General features: G+C 44.3%; 1 protein-coding gene across 4 annotated transcripts in view; it reads right to left on the reverse strand.

Annotated features, from left to right (window-relative positions):
* The window catches only part of wdfy3 (WD repeat and FYVE domain containing 3), an 88,926-nt gene that overhangs the window by 54,389 nt on the left and 17,009 nt on the right, over window positions 1-17,528 (reverse strand). For all 4 annotated transcript variants that reach the window (XM_079161252.1, XM_079161250.1, XM_079161251.1 and 1 more), the window contains exons 3-11: window positions 15,306-15,429; window positions 14,132-14,241; window positions 9,425-9,664; window positions 8,734-8,926; window positions 8,286-8,472; window positions 8,020-8,186; window positions 3,726-4,205; window positions 3,081-3,191; window positions 1,041-1,234 (exon numbers count right to left, since the gene is read on the reverse strand). In XM_079161252.1, coding sequence (XP_079017378.1) covers window positions 1,041-1,234; window positions 3,081-3,191; window positions 3,726-4,205; window positions 8,020-8,186; window positions 8,286-8,472; window positions 8,734-8,926; window positions 9,425-9,664; window positions 14,132-14,241; window positions 15,306-15,429 — 1,806 coding nt within the window. The remainder of the gene's footprint in view (window positions 1-1,040; window positions 1,235-3,080; window positions 3,192-3,725; window positions 4,206-8,019; window positions 8,187-8,285; window positions 8,473-8,733; window positions 8,927-9,424; window positions 9,665-14,131; window positions 14,242-15,305; window positions 15,430-17,528) is intronic.

The raw sequence follows: 17,528 nt of genomic DNA on the forward strand, positions 1-17,528 counted from the left end.
AATTTAAAAATGCAATTACGCTCCAGAAAATGAGCCGCCAACGTCTAACCCTGTGTGTGTGTGTGTATATATATGCTTTTATGTTCACCTTACACTTAGCACCCACGGTTTGAAGCAATTACTGAATGCACGGCTTCAAATGCATATTGATTTTTAAATTCTATACTTTCCTCACTGAGACTGAAGGCTTTGTTGTCTCCTTAGCTACACTACAGTAAAAAATAAGTCACCGTATCGGAGTTGACAAATTGTTTAAAATCAAAGTAGTTGTATGTTTCATGTTTTTCCACCTGGACTCTCGTCGTAAGGTAACGAGGACTACATCTTTGTAAATTGGTCCAGTATTGAGGTAGAACGTGACGCTAAACTGGCAGTAATGTAACTCGCTCGGAGGAACTCCTCACCGGCGACGTACGGCCACTAAAGTTGCTCGTTTCTACCACCGACAGGCTCAGGTTGTTATTTTTTAATTGCTGACAATATTGTGGAAAGACCGCTACAGAACAATAAAACCTTTTTCCTTTACCTTTCGCTTCATCCGCTCCGTTTGATATCGTGTGTCTCGCTCAAGGAGAAGCCTCGTTCTAAATATCTAACGGCCTCGTTCACATTGTCAATATCATCTAAATACTCAGCCATGACATTTAAAATCGTACACTGAGCTACTCTCTGTACTCTCTGTACTCTCACTCTGTTGTGTTACAGCAACAAGTCACATGAGACAATAACAAACATAAAGGGAAAGATAAAGAGAGACGTTATGAGTCCATAATACTTATAATAATAATGATCTGAGCCCGTTTGTGACAAAAACAGGTCTTTTTAGTGGACGTACATTGAGAGTTATCCCCGAGCTATCACCTCAATACTGGAAGAAATAAAGAAAACTGTAAAGAGGGTCCAGGTTAAAAAAAAACACCAAAGTTCCCCTTTAACTAATCAGTAAAAAGACATACATTCGAGTGTGTGTGTGTGTGTGTGTGTGTGTGTGTGTGTGTGTGTGTGTGTGTGTGTGTGTGTGTGTGTGTGTGCTCTGTTACCCGCAGTATGTCGGTCTTCAGCTGCAGCTCACTGGACGGTGCAGAGTGCATGAGGCCCAGCAGCGTCCCCATGTCGTCGTCTCCGCTGGGCGACAGGACGAGCTGCTGGATGATGAGCAGGGCGTGTTCCCGACACTGACGGTACTTCACGATGTTGTGAACGCAGCGGGCGCCGCCGAACTCCCTGAACAGAGCTGGTGAGATGGAGACGGAGATGGAGAGGAAAAGGGGGTCAGAAGTTTAAATGTTTTTAACTGGACACCAGCACAGGTTATAATGAACGCTCCAAACACTCAAATAGTTCCTCCACAACACATCGAAACACACTGCGTACACGGTGCACTGCAACCTTTTTTAAGTTCAGCCGCAAGCAGTGTATTTATCTTGGGCTGAAACTCACCGTTATCGATTAATCCGGCAACAATTTTTTACAATTAATGGATTCAATTACATGCATTTATATCTATAAATAATCTAATGTTTGGACCAATAGTGGAGAAGTTTATCCTCCTCTTATACTCTTCATCGGCACCGGACCCCATTGACAAAAACCATCATTCTAACTGTCAGAACACTGGAGCCGCTGGTCTACATCTGACTGACTGACTGGTTTCTTTGTTTATGTTGTTGCATGACTTTTGGTGAATGCAAACTATGCGTTTTAAAACAGACAATAAAACAAACTGAGCAACCGATTGACGCAGCAGTAGACCAGCAATGACGGTGTTCTGCGTGGTAAAGTCACAGTTTTTTGTCAACGGAGCCCGGTGGCTTTGAAGAGAGCATAAACAACGGCTTCAGTTCCCCGAATTGACCGACATCAAGGTAAATCGTTGAAAATATTCAATTGATAGGCAGCACTTAAACTGATATTGATCATCATGTGGATGTTGTAAAGGCAGTTGACGATGTTATAATGATTAATGGTTTCTTGTGATGTTGCCGATCTAAATTCAACAGCTCAATCTGCTCCCTGATAAGCGGACGTGATTCTGTCTCTGCGCCTTTAAAACCGACATTCTTGTCGTTTGAGTGACGCACTGAGCTTCCTCGCACTAATTGCCTCTCTAGATACGAGCGCCTGCTGAGAGCGTCGTGCGCAGAACGTAACGTCGTCCGTGTGTCACAGAGGAGAGCACAGAACATCACACACACACACATCATCCCGGGGTTTTATTTTGTGTTGTTTTTGACGAAAGCACCGAATCATCATCAAGGTCAAAGAAAGCTCTGAGCCGTCTGTTGGTTTGTCTTTGTGACTCATCGCATTTCTACAGCTGACACACACACACACACACACACACACACACACACACACACACACACACACACACACACACACACACACATTGAGAGGCTGAGTGATGAGGGAGAGGAGGGAGGCAGGTTTAAGGAAACGTAATAAGACACTTTATTGATCCCTGGAGTCAGAGGCCAGCGCTCAGCGGGCCTGGAGGCGGAGGGAATACGTGTGTTGCTAAAGGGCACTTCAGAGAGGCGGACACAAACGGGCGATTGGACTTTTTTTTTTGGCAGAATTAAATCAGATTTAATTGTTTTGCATCATTAGCATTCAAGAGCAAACTTGAGGCGGATAATTAAAGCCAAAAAAGTGTGTCACCAGTAGCTCTGAAAGCCACCGATGGTGCGCGGTTCTTCACTTCATGCAGTGAACTGTGTGTGTTCGGCTCGATGTGGTTCCTCTGCTGTGAAGAAATGTTTACACAATCCAACCTTACAGAGCCACAAAGATGGAGGCCTTTAACAGTGAGGTTTCCTTCCAACGCTTTTCTTTCTTGTAGTTACTATTAATTTAATTAATAAAGTTCTCACATAATGAGAGAAAAGGGTTCCTGGAAGTTAATTATTGAGGGACATTAAGGCCCGCCGTGTCTCCTAACCCGCATTAATCTATAAAGAGCATCATTACTGTCATCACATAATTAAAACAATATCCTCCGCCTGGATTTAATGTGCAATATAAGATTCCCCCCACCACCACCATCGATCATGTGTGTGTGTGTGTGTGTGTGTGTTTACCTGCATTAGTGTTGGTGGTGTTGGAGCCCTGCAGGAGCACAGTCAGCGTCTCCATCACCAGCCAGGCCAACTGCTTCTGCTCCTCTGCTACCGTGTTGTTTTTACAGTCGGCTGGAGAGAAGAGAGGATCGGGAGCGTTAGACGACATCATCACTGCATTAAATCACACGGCAATGGCGAAGAAAGGGAGATTTTTAGACATCATTTTCGTCTTTTCTCATGGACTGTCTTTACTGGATGTTGTTGATTTGACTGAAGACATAACACTGAATTGTGTGTTTGTCCTTTGCACAGCTAGTTATTAAATGACTTCCAACCTGAGTCAATAAGTTGCTCTTTAAAGATCATTAACACTGTAAACATTTTTGCCAGCCTTCAGGGGTTTAACTTTCTGCAGCCATGCAGGGCGTGCCAGCGTGTCACCATGACATCACTGTTGTTGTATGCGTGGTGTTAAGTTATTCTTTTGACTCCCATTAACTGATTCATGAAATGTTATGTAGTTACAACAATCATCTTTGCATTTAGCAACAATTTAAAGCATTAAATCCATTTTATATTCTTTAAAATTACAATCTATGCCTTAAGTCGAGGAGGCGTGATCGGTGCTGCAGCCCTGTAACAGTCCCCTTAAAGCCCCCTCACCTTGGTCATTGTTGTGCGGTTGCTGCTGCGTGGCCGGGTCCTTGAGCAAGGCGGCGTACTTGTGCAGCAGGTTGACCAGCACCTCCAGCAGGCCGACCTCCCGCAGCACGTCGCTGAACACGGCGTCGTGCCTGGAGAGCTTCAGCAGCGTCCGGACGGCCGTGATGCTGCAGGCGTGCGACGTGCTGGACTTGAGCAGCACGCTGACGCTGAACAGCTCTTTGCACGGCACGTAGTTCAGGCTGAACACGACGAACTCCAGCAGCTCAAAGTACTTGGTCTGGGCCTCGGGGAGCTTGGCCACGCGCTCGGCGAACTGCGACAGGGTGTGCTGCGACTCCAGGATGAAGTAGTTGGCCGGCTCGGCGGAGTAGATGTTTCCGATGGCGTCCAGCAGCATGGAGGCCAGGCGGCTGGTTTTAGTCCGCAGGAAGGCGTTCTGAAGCACCGAGAAGGCCTGGATGTTACGCACCGTGTGGCCTGGAAGAGGAGAGGCAAAGTGTGGGATTATTACAAAACTGATATGCATCAAATTCAGTGTTTTTCTTGGTTTTTGTAACCAGTGAACAGAAGCGACCATTTTTCGACGGTGGAGGAGTCAATCACAGTAGCCCCGCCCTAAAGCATCCCCTGCTTTATGGTCTGTTTGACTCTAAATGGACCATCATTTACTAAATGAACATCATGCTGTATTGAAGAAGACTTGAAACTAGAGATTGAGACCATGAACTCATGTTCACAATGTTTACTGAGGTAATAAATCAAGAGAGAAGTAGAGTCATTTTCTCATAGACTTCTATACAACCAGAGGAGTCGCCCCCTGGTGGACATTAGAGAGAATGCAGCTTTAAGACACTTAGACATTGGCTTCACTTTTCAAAACCGGAGATTGACGCCTGACAATCACACAAAGCTGCTTTTAGGCAAGATGTCGTTCCTTCAGAATTTTTTGAATGATTCCAAATACTAAAATAGAGTTTTTAAATAAAAGACTTTATTAAGTCCTTATCCTGAAATTTTAAACATCGGAGTTTATCACTCCACGAGACTGGTCTAACTTGCAATAAAATCTTCCTTTATCTTTTCCATAAATTATTGTTCTTTAATGGCAAAAGTATGCAGTTTGCTTTGTCAACTTGGTTTTTAAGTAATAAAACATTTTGGGAGAAAAACCTTATTTCATTTAAAAATTCCACTCAGCTCTGAAAAATAAAAGTTTTGTGAAAAAACTTCAGAGAATCACATGAAATGTGTCGGGTGGTCGTGTGAACTTAACGAAGGATGGAAAGAGAGAAAGTTATCTGTGACCTACACACACACAATCTGACCTCCATCTTGGGGGTTGAATATCTAACACATACCACAAACTATGACTCACACACACACACACACACACACACACACACACACACACACACAAAAAGTGATGCTGACATGCGTCACCACACACACACACACGCACACACACACAGCCGTTAAGTGAATGTGGCGGGCTAATTAGGCGAGTAAGCGGACCCTCGCACCATGATGGCTTCTGGTAATGACTTTGCACACAGCTGGAGCTATCATTAGGGGGGTAAACATGTGTGTGTGTGTCTGAGCGTCTCTGTGGGCTCTAGTGTGTGTGTGTGTGTGTGTGTGTGTGTGTGTGTGTGTGTGTGTGTGTGTGTGTGTGTGTGTGTGTGTGTGTGTTAAAGCAGGCAGCAGAGCTCGGCTGTGTGAGGTGTTCTGTGACTGTTGTCGTGAGGGCGCCGCGGCTTGAAGTGTTAAAATGTGACACAAGGAAACATTTCGTCATGTTTCCCCAAAACAAAAGACTTAATAGTCAGAATTGAGCCTAACCAGGCCAAAGAACATGTGTTGGCTTAAAATAAATGTGCAGACTAATAAATGAAGGAGTTAAAGGGAAGAATTTAATCTTATGTTTAATTTCATGTCACTCTATTTTTCCCCACTGCCTCTGATTACCATATTATAGTATATTAAAGGTACTCATTAACATAATAATAACAGCATTAGGGCTGCAACTAAGGATTAATTCCTTTATCAGTTAATTGTTTATGTCTAAAGGGATTATAGTTCATTATATTTCTATAAGAAACATTTCACAAATAAAACTCCACAAAGCAGCGTCAATACTCACAATACACAAAAAGATGAAAGTTTAAAAAGTGATCCCTCAAATACGATTAGCTCAGAATAATCAGAACATCCTACAATGCACTGAAGTTTAAATTGTTTATTTATACAAGATATCTTTTTGTCACTGAAGGGGCCAGAATAAAATAAACCCTTTTACATACAATGTATGTCTATTGGTATTGTATTTAACATGCGTCATGCTTGTCATTTATTTAGTTTTATGTATTGACGAACTTTAATAAAAGGTGGAGAGGGCGACGGGTTCTCTGGCTGCAGGAGTGAACGTTTGGCTCCAGACGATCCTGTGAACCACTAAAGCCTCTCTGGACTCCAAAGAGCCCATTTGTATGCAGGAGGCTTCGGGCGTTCGTCTCCGGCAGTGTGACAGGCGGCAGAGTTGCCATGGCGTCTGTCAACAGGTTAAGCCCGCTGGAATCAGCCAAGCATCAAAGTCATTTCATGGCTTAAGATCCGTGGGGGCGATACGGAGGCCGAGGTGCACACGAAGACTTTTTCCTCCAAGTAATTCCTCTCGCTTTAAGGCTTCGGGGCGAAAAAAAAAAAAAACCCTGGTTGGTGGGATTGTTTTGGATTTAAGAGGTGAGCCAGTGATCAGAAACATCTCTGGGTTGTGAGAACATCTTTAGCTCCTTTAACAAATACGGTCAACATGTCCCTCAGTCCTTCAGATGATGACAATAAACGCAGGATTTAAGAAGTGAGAGGCGCTGGTTCCTTTTGTATTTCAACGCTCTGACACCTCATCCTTTTCATTTACCCTTTTCTGATTTATCTAGAGATGGTTCCAAACAATGTCAACCGGCGGAATTTATCATTAACCTCTTCCACCCCCCCCCCACCCCTTCCTACTATAGACCCATTTTCGTCTTTTTTAGGGAGCACAGGGGATCTGTAGGAGGAGATATCAGGCCAACAGTACACGCCACATAGAAGTGCTGTACATCGTCTGAAAGCCTGAAGATTCAACAAGTTTCACTAGTCATGAATCTGTAATGTATTTTAGTTAGACACCTATTAAAATTGTAAAAGTTTAGAACATTATGATAGAAGTGTGGCCATCCCTTATCACTTATGTCTCATGAGCTGTTGCAGCGAGTTTTGGGTTGAAAGCATTATTTACGTAGATTTAGTGCTAAATAAGATTTTTTGACCACTCAAAAATGTATAAATATCATCGAAACTCTCTCCAAAATACCACATTAAGACAGCAAGACCTTGAGGAGCACCATAGAAAAAGTCATGCTGTGATTTGTTATCTAAAAAGAATTGCATTTTTCATCAATTGGATCTATCTATCTATCCATCCATCCATCCATCCATCCATCCATCTATCCATCTATCTATCTATATCTATATTGAGGCAAGGGTGTCTCTCAAATCGTGTCATTGAATGTTTTTCTATAATTATGTAAATTTCTGTAATTATCTAGGTGTAAGTCTGTGAGGAGAGCATGTGTTCGGTCGTGTGTGTGTGTGTGTGTGTATCCGTCTGTCTGTCCAAGGCTAATCTCGCATCCTGCTGGACCCATCAGCCTAATATTTTCTGTGCTCATTCATGACTGCATGTTCAAAGACCTCTTGTGGTTGCAGTTATTAAAAATGCTTGAAAAAACACGATTTTATTGTCTGTTTCATACCGTCATTGACTGCTATGCCTCGCTCCTCTTAAGAGGGCAAGTATGTGATCAACAACTGCTACAGAAAATAAATCTATTCAGTTGAAGGCCACATTTTGTCCTTTTTCATGGCTCAAAACTGACATTTATAGAAAAGTTTGGCCTCATTTTGAACTGGAGATTAATTTTATACTGGATATGTTACAATCCACTAAAATTAAGCACGATACGACGTGAATAAATCCCTGTTTTGTTTAAATCTTTGCCGCCATCTTGACTTTAAGGGAGCAGGGAGGGACAATCGAGTGAAATTAAAATCTTCTTTGTTTTTTGAGTGGAGACGGAGACACACCAGGCGGAGATCTGCACTCTATTAAGCACACTTTCTTAGTTATGTCTGTGACCATTGCACCAGTGCATCAACATTTCTTCAACTCTAAACTCTGCTGCAAAGATAACGAAGGCAGCTGATGAATTTAAGGATTAACGAGCCACAGTTGCCACCATGAACGCACCTTTCCCAGAAGGCAGCGGGAGAACAAAGCCGGGCAGCAGGAAGGGGGCTCCGGTGGTCAGGCCGGCGGGCTTCAGCTCCGTCACCCCGTATGTGGTCAGACAGGTGACCAGGTTGACCAGGTCCTTCAGGGCATCTTTCGATTCGTCCTCCTTGGCTTGTTCCAGTCTGGAACACAAGGCAGAGAAGCTCACATGAATGATCAGAAAAACACAGCTCCCGTGTCGGGACACGTTGTGCCGTGGGGAACGGAGCTCCGAGTTGTACCTGAGCATGAGGTCGCACAGGAAGGCGTAGCCCTGGCACATTCGGAAGTCGTCCAGCAGGGTCTGCGACACGTCGCTGGAGTCCTTGAGGAAGCAGGAGAGGCCGGCGAACATCTCCACGATCTCCAGCGGCGACAGGTCGTCCGACTGCTGCATGTTCTGCACACACGTGCCCAGACATTCCTTCTCTGGAGACAGAGCGGGACGAGGGAAAACAGAGTGAAACGAAACAACATAGACGTCTTTGATTGGACAAACTTTAAGAAGATGAAAACGTTTATGGAAATCAGCACAAAAGGACATAATGAGAACCCAAAGAGCAGCAGCTATACGACCAATTAGTTCTGATAAACTGACAGGCCAACAACTGATTTTGGGCTGGTAACGACATGAACCACGACTGAGCGAGACTTCCTGCACACACACACACACTGAACATCGGTTTGTACCGTGAATGTATTTGACCACGTTGACGCTGAGGCCGTGTCGGGAGATGGTGGTCAGCACCTCCCCCGCGCTCCTCCTCCAGGGCAGGTTGTGGGGGGGGCACCAGGAGGTGATGGCGCTGAACAGCAGCTGGAGGTCGTCCTTCTGGGCCAGCTCCTCCGCCGGAGACACAAAGGTGCAGAGCTTCACCAGGATCTGAAGGAGGGGAAAGGGCAGGAAATTGAGTCCAGACGAAAAGGCATCGGCCTTGAAAGCAGCTGCTGGAGAAGTCTTTCATGGTGGAGATAGAGGAGTGTTTGATTCATGGGCCTTTTGTAAGTGAAAATACTAAAGATTCAGGGACCAGGTTCAGAAAGGCAGTTAGAGAAAAATGGCCAAATTCCCCACCATGATTCCAGTGAGAGATCCATCGATCCTTTTGTATGTTTTCTGTTCATTTCAGTGGTTATTGTTCTTTTAATTGCATGAAATAAATCTTTATAATCTAAATATAAAGCAGATTTCTGTACATCCTTATCTTCTCTTATGTAAATAAATAAATAATTCTTCATATACGTCCTTTACACATACAGTGAATTGGTAGCTGTGGCAGTGGAGACAAGAAGAGAACATTTTCTATCTGTGTAGTTTGTGTAGTTTGTGTAGTTTGTGTAGTTTGTGTAGTTTGTGTAGTTTGTGTAGTTTTCTCTCTACCTGGACGAAGACTTTCTGGAGCAGCACCCTGCGGTCGGCCAGGGGCAGCTCCTGCTGGGTTTGGCCCTGAACCGCCGTCTTCTCCTGGCCGGGCGGTGGCGGCGGCGGCGGAGGCGGCGGTAACGGCTGCGGGGTGGGGCCCGCCGGGGCCTCGGCCATGTGAGGCAGGTCGAAGAACAGGTACAGGCATTTGACCAGCGTGGAGGGAACAGACATGGTCGTCATGCAGTCCACCGTTTTCTGGAGGAGGGGGGGGAAGACATGGTAAATTATAAATATACTTTATTATAAATAAGCATTCCTTTTCATAGAAGAGCTCAGAAAGACCTACAAACCGCATGTATCACGATTTAAATAGAAATGGTATGAAATCATTTTCCAGCCTTAAAAGCAGAACATCTACTGAAGATGCGTCACTTCTCAGTTCAAGTTTTGTAAACGGGTATTTTTGTTGTTGCGTTATGACTCATGGTTGTGTTTCTGTGAGGATAAAACGACAGGAGTAGCTGTGAGGGCTTTACGTGTGTGTGTGTGTCTCGTCACGGCAAGGAAAGGAAAACTGACTGGAGAAAGAGATGGAGTTTGTGCTCACTGAGGCGAATGATTCAGATAATCAAACGCTGCCTCCCACACACACACACACTGACAAATTACCTCGTTTCTTCTTTCACTTCCACCCAGGAGCTCTCATATATGACAATAACCACACACACACACACACACACACACACACACACACACGTCCATCAGCTGATCGATGGAGAGAAGGAGTGGGGGAGGGAGAGAGGAAAAAGAGCAAAGCGTCGACAGTGGAAGCAGGTCTACAGAGAGTCTTAAGTTAATACTGAGTCACTATAATGGAGGATGAACCTGTGAGGTCCAGTGTGTGTGTGTGTGTGTGTGTGTGTGTGTGTGTGTGTGTTTAAAGACGGGCCCTGCTGCAGCTTTAAGGTCAAGGTTACTGTGAGCAATCAGTCAGATAGAAAAACCAGAGGCAGAGACATCTTACTGTGTGTGTGTGTGTGTGTGTGTGTGTGTGTGTGTGTGGGTGTGTGTGTGTGTGTATGTGTGTGTGTGTGAGATAGAGAAGGAATGAGATAAAGAAAGAGGAAGCGTCACAGTGAGAAGGCAGAGCGTGAAGGGCATCCTGTAAAAGAAGAAGAAGACAGCGTGTAGAGGTAGAGAGACTCCGCTACGAACAAATATTACAGTTTTATCAGCGGGAGGTGAGAGAGAGAGAGAGAGGCAGCATTAAAGAGGAAAGCGTGGGGGGGGGGGGGGGGGGGGGGGGGGGGGGTGACGTCAGGTTTACGGGAGGCCAGCTGTCAGGAGAGTCCTTTGTTTTACGGTGTGAGGAGAGGAGAGGCACACAGATCCATTAAACGCAGTCCCTCCTGCACACCAGCAGCACCGTGAGCCTCCCTGCTGCTGGACGGCAGGTCCTTCTGTTTCATGTCAGTTTGTCCGTTAATGCCGCCGCATAATGGAGCCGTCGCCCCGGCTATCAGCAGGGACACAGAGGCGGGCTGGGAGTTTCCCCAGTAACAGAAAAATGCTGCTTAATACCGGCTGTGGTTTACGTATTCAAATCGGAGGCTCATGTAGGCCACAAAATAATGAAGAAAACACAGAAGCGCCCCTCGTTCATTTAAAATGAGGCCACTGCGTTGGCACAGTCAACCCGAAATGTGAACGGCTTAATTCTACTATCAAGGCCAAAGAAATGATCGTCTGAACGCAGACGTGTGGTTTATGGTAGAGTTCAGCTGCAAATACACTTTCGTAAGGTTAAGTATTTTATTGCGGTTTTTACGTTTGCCATCTCTTGCTAAAGACAGGAAGTGATCCATCGACCATTTATGGCTGCTACTGAATTTAGTCTGCAGTGAAACGGCAAACTAGAAGGCAAAAATAGCACCGCCTAAAGAAACAGCAACAAATATCTAAAGCGTGTTCTACCAAGAGGTTTTAGGAAAAGGTTCCTTCAGCCAATAGTGGTCTAAAGACTGGCCGAGATCTTTTTAAATGATTGGGGAAGCCGACAGCAAAGCCTAAAACTTTACTTTTAATGTTCTAAAACAAAGAGAAATGCTCTCCCCTTGCCCTGATAAGGTCCTACATCTGTACTAGAGTACTTCCTTGTTTTATAAATGAAAGGGTAGACGAGTAGACCAATCATCAACCGTCATCCCTGCAAACCCCTCCCCAAAAGTTCTTGTACTTCCAAAAAGTACTATTCCCCTTCCAGGGCCTCATTAGGAGGTAAGATGTCCCTAGAACTTGATTTAGGACCTGGTCCCTGCTGTCATAACGCATCGGGCTCCTCTAAAGGTTTCCTAGTCCCGGGGGACCGTTCGTGGGGTCTAGAAGGAGCTTTAGAAGGTAGTTTTTATGACATGTGACCTTCTGGGTAACGTAGAGCAGAAACACGAGAATAATTGTGTTCAGCATGAAGGATGGAGATCAAAAACAAGAGGGGACACAAATGAGGAAAAACAAATCTTATATCTCATATCATCTGTGATATTTATGGCAGCAGCCGCCCAGATGGCACAAAACACTGAGTTTAAAAATGATGATAATGAGTTGTGTATTTATGTGTATGTTGTGTTTTCAATGGGTGGAATGTCTGAGAGTTGCTGAAATAAAAGCTGTTGGTGCCTCATTTCATTAATACCATCACGGTTCCTTAAAAATAAAGGCGTTTAAAACCCAGGAGCTCCAGTAAACATGTAAAGATGTTCAAATAAAAACATGAAATACAATATAGTCAATCTGGCTTCACTTAGAACAGACAGGATCCTTCAACCAGCTGACATGTTAGAGGCCGACTGTGCTATAAAGCTGAAGCAGCCTCTAACGGAAAGAAAAGAAAGTTCATTTCAGTGGCATGCGAGTGGTTTAAGTCCTGAGGTGTTCGCTGTGGGCACCGGTGAGACCTCTTCAGACAGAAAGAGGAAAAACAAACCGTGGTTGTATTTTCTGAGGTTTCTGCTTCCTGCATGTGTAAAAGCCAGATAGTGTGGATCTTTTTTAATTGCTGCGTACACAGAAAGCACTTCAATGCCCCTCCTTTAGGAAACATGTCTGCATTAATACTGCAGAGAACACCGTTCTGACAACTATAAATTAATAGAGCTTTCTCTCAAGCTCCCAAATTATTTTTCCCCACAAATGTTCACTTCAAAAAAGGTGAAGTGCACATAGCAGTGCATGCATACAATGGATACTGTCTGTGTGTGTGTGTGTGTGTGTTTGTTTTGACAGAAATAGGAGCAGCCGAGTGGATTTATGTGGTTTTGAAACATGTCTGCAGATGGAGAGAGGAAGTGTCGGACTCGGCACCAACATTTCTGGAGTGCAGCGGAGCAGGAGAAGCATTCAGCTGGCCAGCTGACAGCAACGCTCCGCCTCAAGACCTCCGGGAGGAATGCAGGCCGAAAAGTTCAAAGGATGTCTCTGCTGGCTGCCGTGCAGCAGAACAGGCACGGAGGAAAAAAACTAGACCTGGACGTCTAACCTTTAAGCCAGGAGCCCAACAAGCTGCCACGGTTAGACTCTCAGCCATGTGGAGTCGTGCTGCATGGTGACCAGATGCTCAATCTCATTAAATGCAATTGTAAAAAAAAAAATCGGACAATGATGCGATACATGTGGCATAGAGAAGCAGCAGTAAAATGAACCTTAAGAAAGAAATATGAGGAGCATCAATTCCTTCATTCCAGAGATGTGTTTGGATATCTTTGGTGGTGTAAAGGACCGTAACTGATCCGTGAAGAGTTAAGTTTGCTTTTTTCCTGTTTATCTGATCCGGGAGTTCTGCGATGTAATTGCACCCCTAAATGCCAGGAATCATTCTGATACCTGAACTTGAGTATCAGCCAATACCGAGTACCAATCCGATACCAGTGCGTTCAAAACTGAAACGTTCACGGTTCCCTCTCTAATATCTACTTTGTATTACAGTCAAAACATCTCAAAGACATTTCATGGTAGCATTATAATTCACCTTTTCCCCAATGCTCATTTTAACTTAACAAAGCTTGAACGCATCATATTATGCAACTTAATGCAACCTGAAGTAGGGCCCACCGCTAACAGCTACCAGCTAACGTTAACTAGCTCTCCTCCTGCCGCATTATCACAATGCAGCATTACCAGAAGAAAAAACAGGTTGCATGAGAGTGTTTTACTACAAGTGTGAAGTACTAGTTTGCACATGTGCAGTACCGATTGGGCAGGGTGTACGAGTCGGGTAGCGAGTGACCCGTGTTGTTCTTACGTAAATATCTGAGGTGCATAGACTTGTGTAGCCTGATTTAGCATTCAAGGCCTATCTACTGCATTTCTGGTCCTGGCATCAGTATCAGAACACATCTACTCCATTCAGCGCAGTAAAGCAGACTTAGTAGACGACTGTTTGGGGAGAATGAGCGTCAGGTGGGAATTTGTACCGTTTCCCGGTTCTTTCAGGGGCTGATGCTATTTTCTGCGGGGAGATCAAAGACGGGAGATGCAAATGGGTCAAAAGAGAGGCAGAATGCTGAGACGAGTCGTTTCCTCTGATTTCATCTACACTCGCATGTACGAGGGCAATCCTTACCAACACCAAAAAACAAAACTCAATGACATCAGTCGCACAGAAACACAGCAGCATGTCAAGAAGGCCACGGTGCTGCTAACCGAGTGTGGCGTTTCTCTACCAACCTGTCCGGAGGAGGCCAGCAGGTTGATGGTGGTCAGAAGCATCCAGCCACGACTCGCCTCCTCACTCTGGTTCACCTCCAGGAACTGGACTATGGCTCGACTGGCTGCCTCTGGAAAGGCAAAGGCAAACACACACACACACACACACACACACACACAGACATGAAGATGCCGTTAACTAGATGGAAAGTGACAGCTCATTGTGGCGGGCAGATGGGCTGCTGGAACAATGATCAGTTATGCAACGAATAAATCATCTCGGTGACAAGCGACATGTGTTGTAATTTGATGTGTGATTTTCCAGATTATATAATGTCTGTATTCTCAAACTGTATGTAGAGTGAAGGAGGAGAAGGAATCAACCGTTTTGCAGATACATGAGAGAAGTATACTCAGCTAAAGTATAAAACCACCCGATCTTTAACACATCCCTGCTCACGAGTCCTGGTCCCCATCTCTGCTCTGTGGTGAGCAGGAAAATTGAGATTTTGGACATGTATTTATTGTCATCATTGTGCGTCATCACGGTGGCTTTTAGAGCAAAGAAACACAGTGACTCTCTTTGCAGTAGATGATTCTGTCAGCTTCCAAAACCTCCCCACAGGATGAGCTACAGTCTAGTTGCTCGCTGCTATTTTTTGATTCGAGTTGCAGCAAATCAAGATCACTTGTTTTTGATGATGACAGAGCACTGCAACGTCAGTCCAGAGTCAACTACAGCTCTACAGAGGCCTGCTGACCAGCTGGAGGAGTGTAAATCTGAGCGCCTCTCTCTCTCTCTGCTTGAAAACAACACATCACATGTTCAGAGAGACGGTTGTTATTATTAATGTAGGAGTGGATGTCAGCTGCGTGTATGAACACTGTCCTGATTGGACGATGAACGCCTGTCTATCCTTTTGAGCACCAAATAGAAAGTCTCTTGGTAAATGTATTGGCTGCAGCTTTACAGCAAACTATAATAAACATCTAAGCATCATGATTTTAACTATAAAATCATCAGAACTGATAATGGAAGAGGTGAAGGGGAAGAAATCCCTTCCAACATCCAGGTCTTTATCAGCAAAGCCAAAGGGACGAGCAGCAACTGATGCCAAAGGGATGATAAATGGGAGGTAGGAAGTACTTCCTATTACATCTTTAGCGTTATAAATCGGCGTGTCGGAGGGCTCACCTGTGGATTTGTTGGAGGCTCTTCGTCTGATCTCGGTCACCATGAGCCGGGACACCTGGGTGGTGAACTGCAGCAGGTCGGAGAACTTCTCCGTCATGGTGCTGGGCGGAGCGTTCCCAAACACCTGAAGCAGACAAGATCAGCTTTGGTTTAAATAAGAAAGCAAAAAGAAAAGAAAACTTAAGACAAAAGACACAATACGTGTCACCCTAAAACAAAAAGAAGAGATGTTACTTCCTTTATGACACAGGTTAAATCTGCCAAAGAGACATTTTACTGTTTCTTTAATAGAGAGAAATGAGAATATAAAAGAAACCGACTCTTTGCTAAACTCTCCATCAATCTGTGGAGCCCACACTGTCACTAACTGCGCTCACCGCAGACAGAAGGGTCTACAATAGTGTCTGAAGGACATAACGAGGATATCAAACTACTTCAGCAGCAAAAACAGGTTAAACAGATGAAGATAGAAGCTACAGATTCACAGAGTGAACGTAAACCACCACATCAGGTGGAGGTAGAGACAGAAGACAATGAGATGAAGGAACAACACTCTTCCTCTTTATTCAGTTACAATCATTAAAATACCTTCAGTAGCTAGGTAGAAGTGCTAACGCCAGTTAATGACGCGCTAACCGACTCTGCTACTGTTAGCTCCACGTGTTTTTAGGTAGAAACGTATCATTATTACACAACGTTTAACTATGACCAGCTCCAAATCCACTGCAAATTGAAGAAGATCTGAATAATATCATGATGAGTATTGATTCTACGCTATGATTGGCACAGTCTGCGTTCCAGGGGCGGGACTTAGTGAAGCGACAAATGACAGCTGTGATCTCATGAACTTACGCTGGCTGACATCTCCCTGGGCCACAGAGCTCATCACTGCAGCCCGAGCCTTTAGATAAAAACTACACTTCGCTCCACGACGACTCATCACGGATTTATTTACATGAAAGTGGGCCCGGAGCCCCGCTGCACCGGGACGACTCGACTTCTGAAGCCTGACAGTGAGCGAGTGAGTCACAGCGAAGCGCCGGGTAATTAGCAGACAAGTCAAGAGACCCTCGGTTGGGCCCTCCAGTGAGACGAGAACACTCAGCAGGGAAACAAAGAGGCACGCTCCTCTATCAGAGGGATATATATATATATATATATAAATATCATTTCACCGAGTCCTGCTTTCACTGCTCTGTTGGATAAACACGTGCAGACTTTTTGCTCCTATTCCTATTTAAACTAAAGACTTCTTACTCTAAGTCTCTGCATTAAACATGTCATACCGCTTTAGTTATTTATGCATTTTAGCTTTAAAGTTACATTCTATGATTGATTAGTCAATCAATAGAATGTAACTTTACAAAAGTCATTTATCAAACAAAAAGGGACAAATACACAAAAGATTGTTTCTTAAATTCCAGGATTTGCTGATTTTCTCTGCTTTACATCGTTATATATTTCAGGTTTCCGACTGTTGGTCGAACAGAACAAGCGGTCTGAAGACGTCACTTTGAGCTCTTAAGGTCTTCATATTGTACAAACAATAAATCAGTTAATCAGAAAGAACAACAAGCATTACTTGCAGCACTAATTATCAAGATTTCACTGTGAAAAAGTGACTTATTCAGTATTGTTCATCAAGTGTTTACACTTCTTTTTTCAATGGTTTCTATTATTTTCTGCGGATGTTGAACTTGCCAAGACATTGGAATTACTCAGCTAACTTTATGTTAATATGATTGAAGGTGAGCTTTATGTGTCTTGGTTTGTTTTATTATGCGCGAGCTCAAAGCGTGATGAAGGCCTCTGATCTTTCTCCGTTAAACGTGGTGTTGACAGTGCGTGGGGAGTTCACTACCTCTGCACGACTACACCCGTCTACCAGGTGAGCGTTAGACAATATTACCTTTGTCACATGCTTCAGGGAGCTCAGTGTCCCCGTGTGACACCAAGGAGCTCAAGCTTCAAGTCAGTGTCAATACGAGAAGTTATTAGAGTCCCATTCCACATACAAACAGCATGTGACCCAAAGCCAGACTGAACACATCTCAGTGTGTTCTAGTTAGCTGAACATAAAAAGGTATAATTTGGATGTTTTGAGGTACTTATTACTACAGTAGATGGAGTTTAGATAAACAGACAGGAGCAAAGTACTGCTGTGGACGTATTTTAGACACCTAAAAATATCAGTTTAACTATAATATTGTCACCGCTTTACCT

Source organism: Pholis gunnellus, assembly GCF_910591455.1.
Source record: "Pholis gunnellus genome assembly, chromosome: 6".
Lineage (NCBI taxonomy): Eukaryota > Metazoa > Chordata > Actinopteri > Perciformes > Pholidae > Pholis > Pholis gunnellus.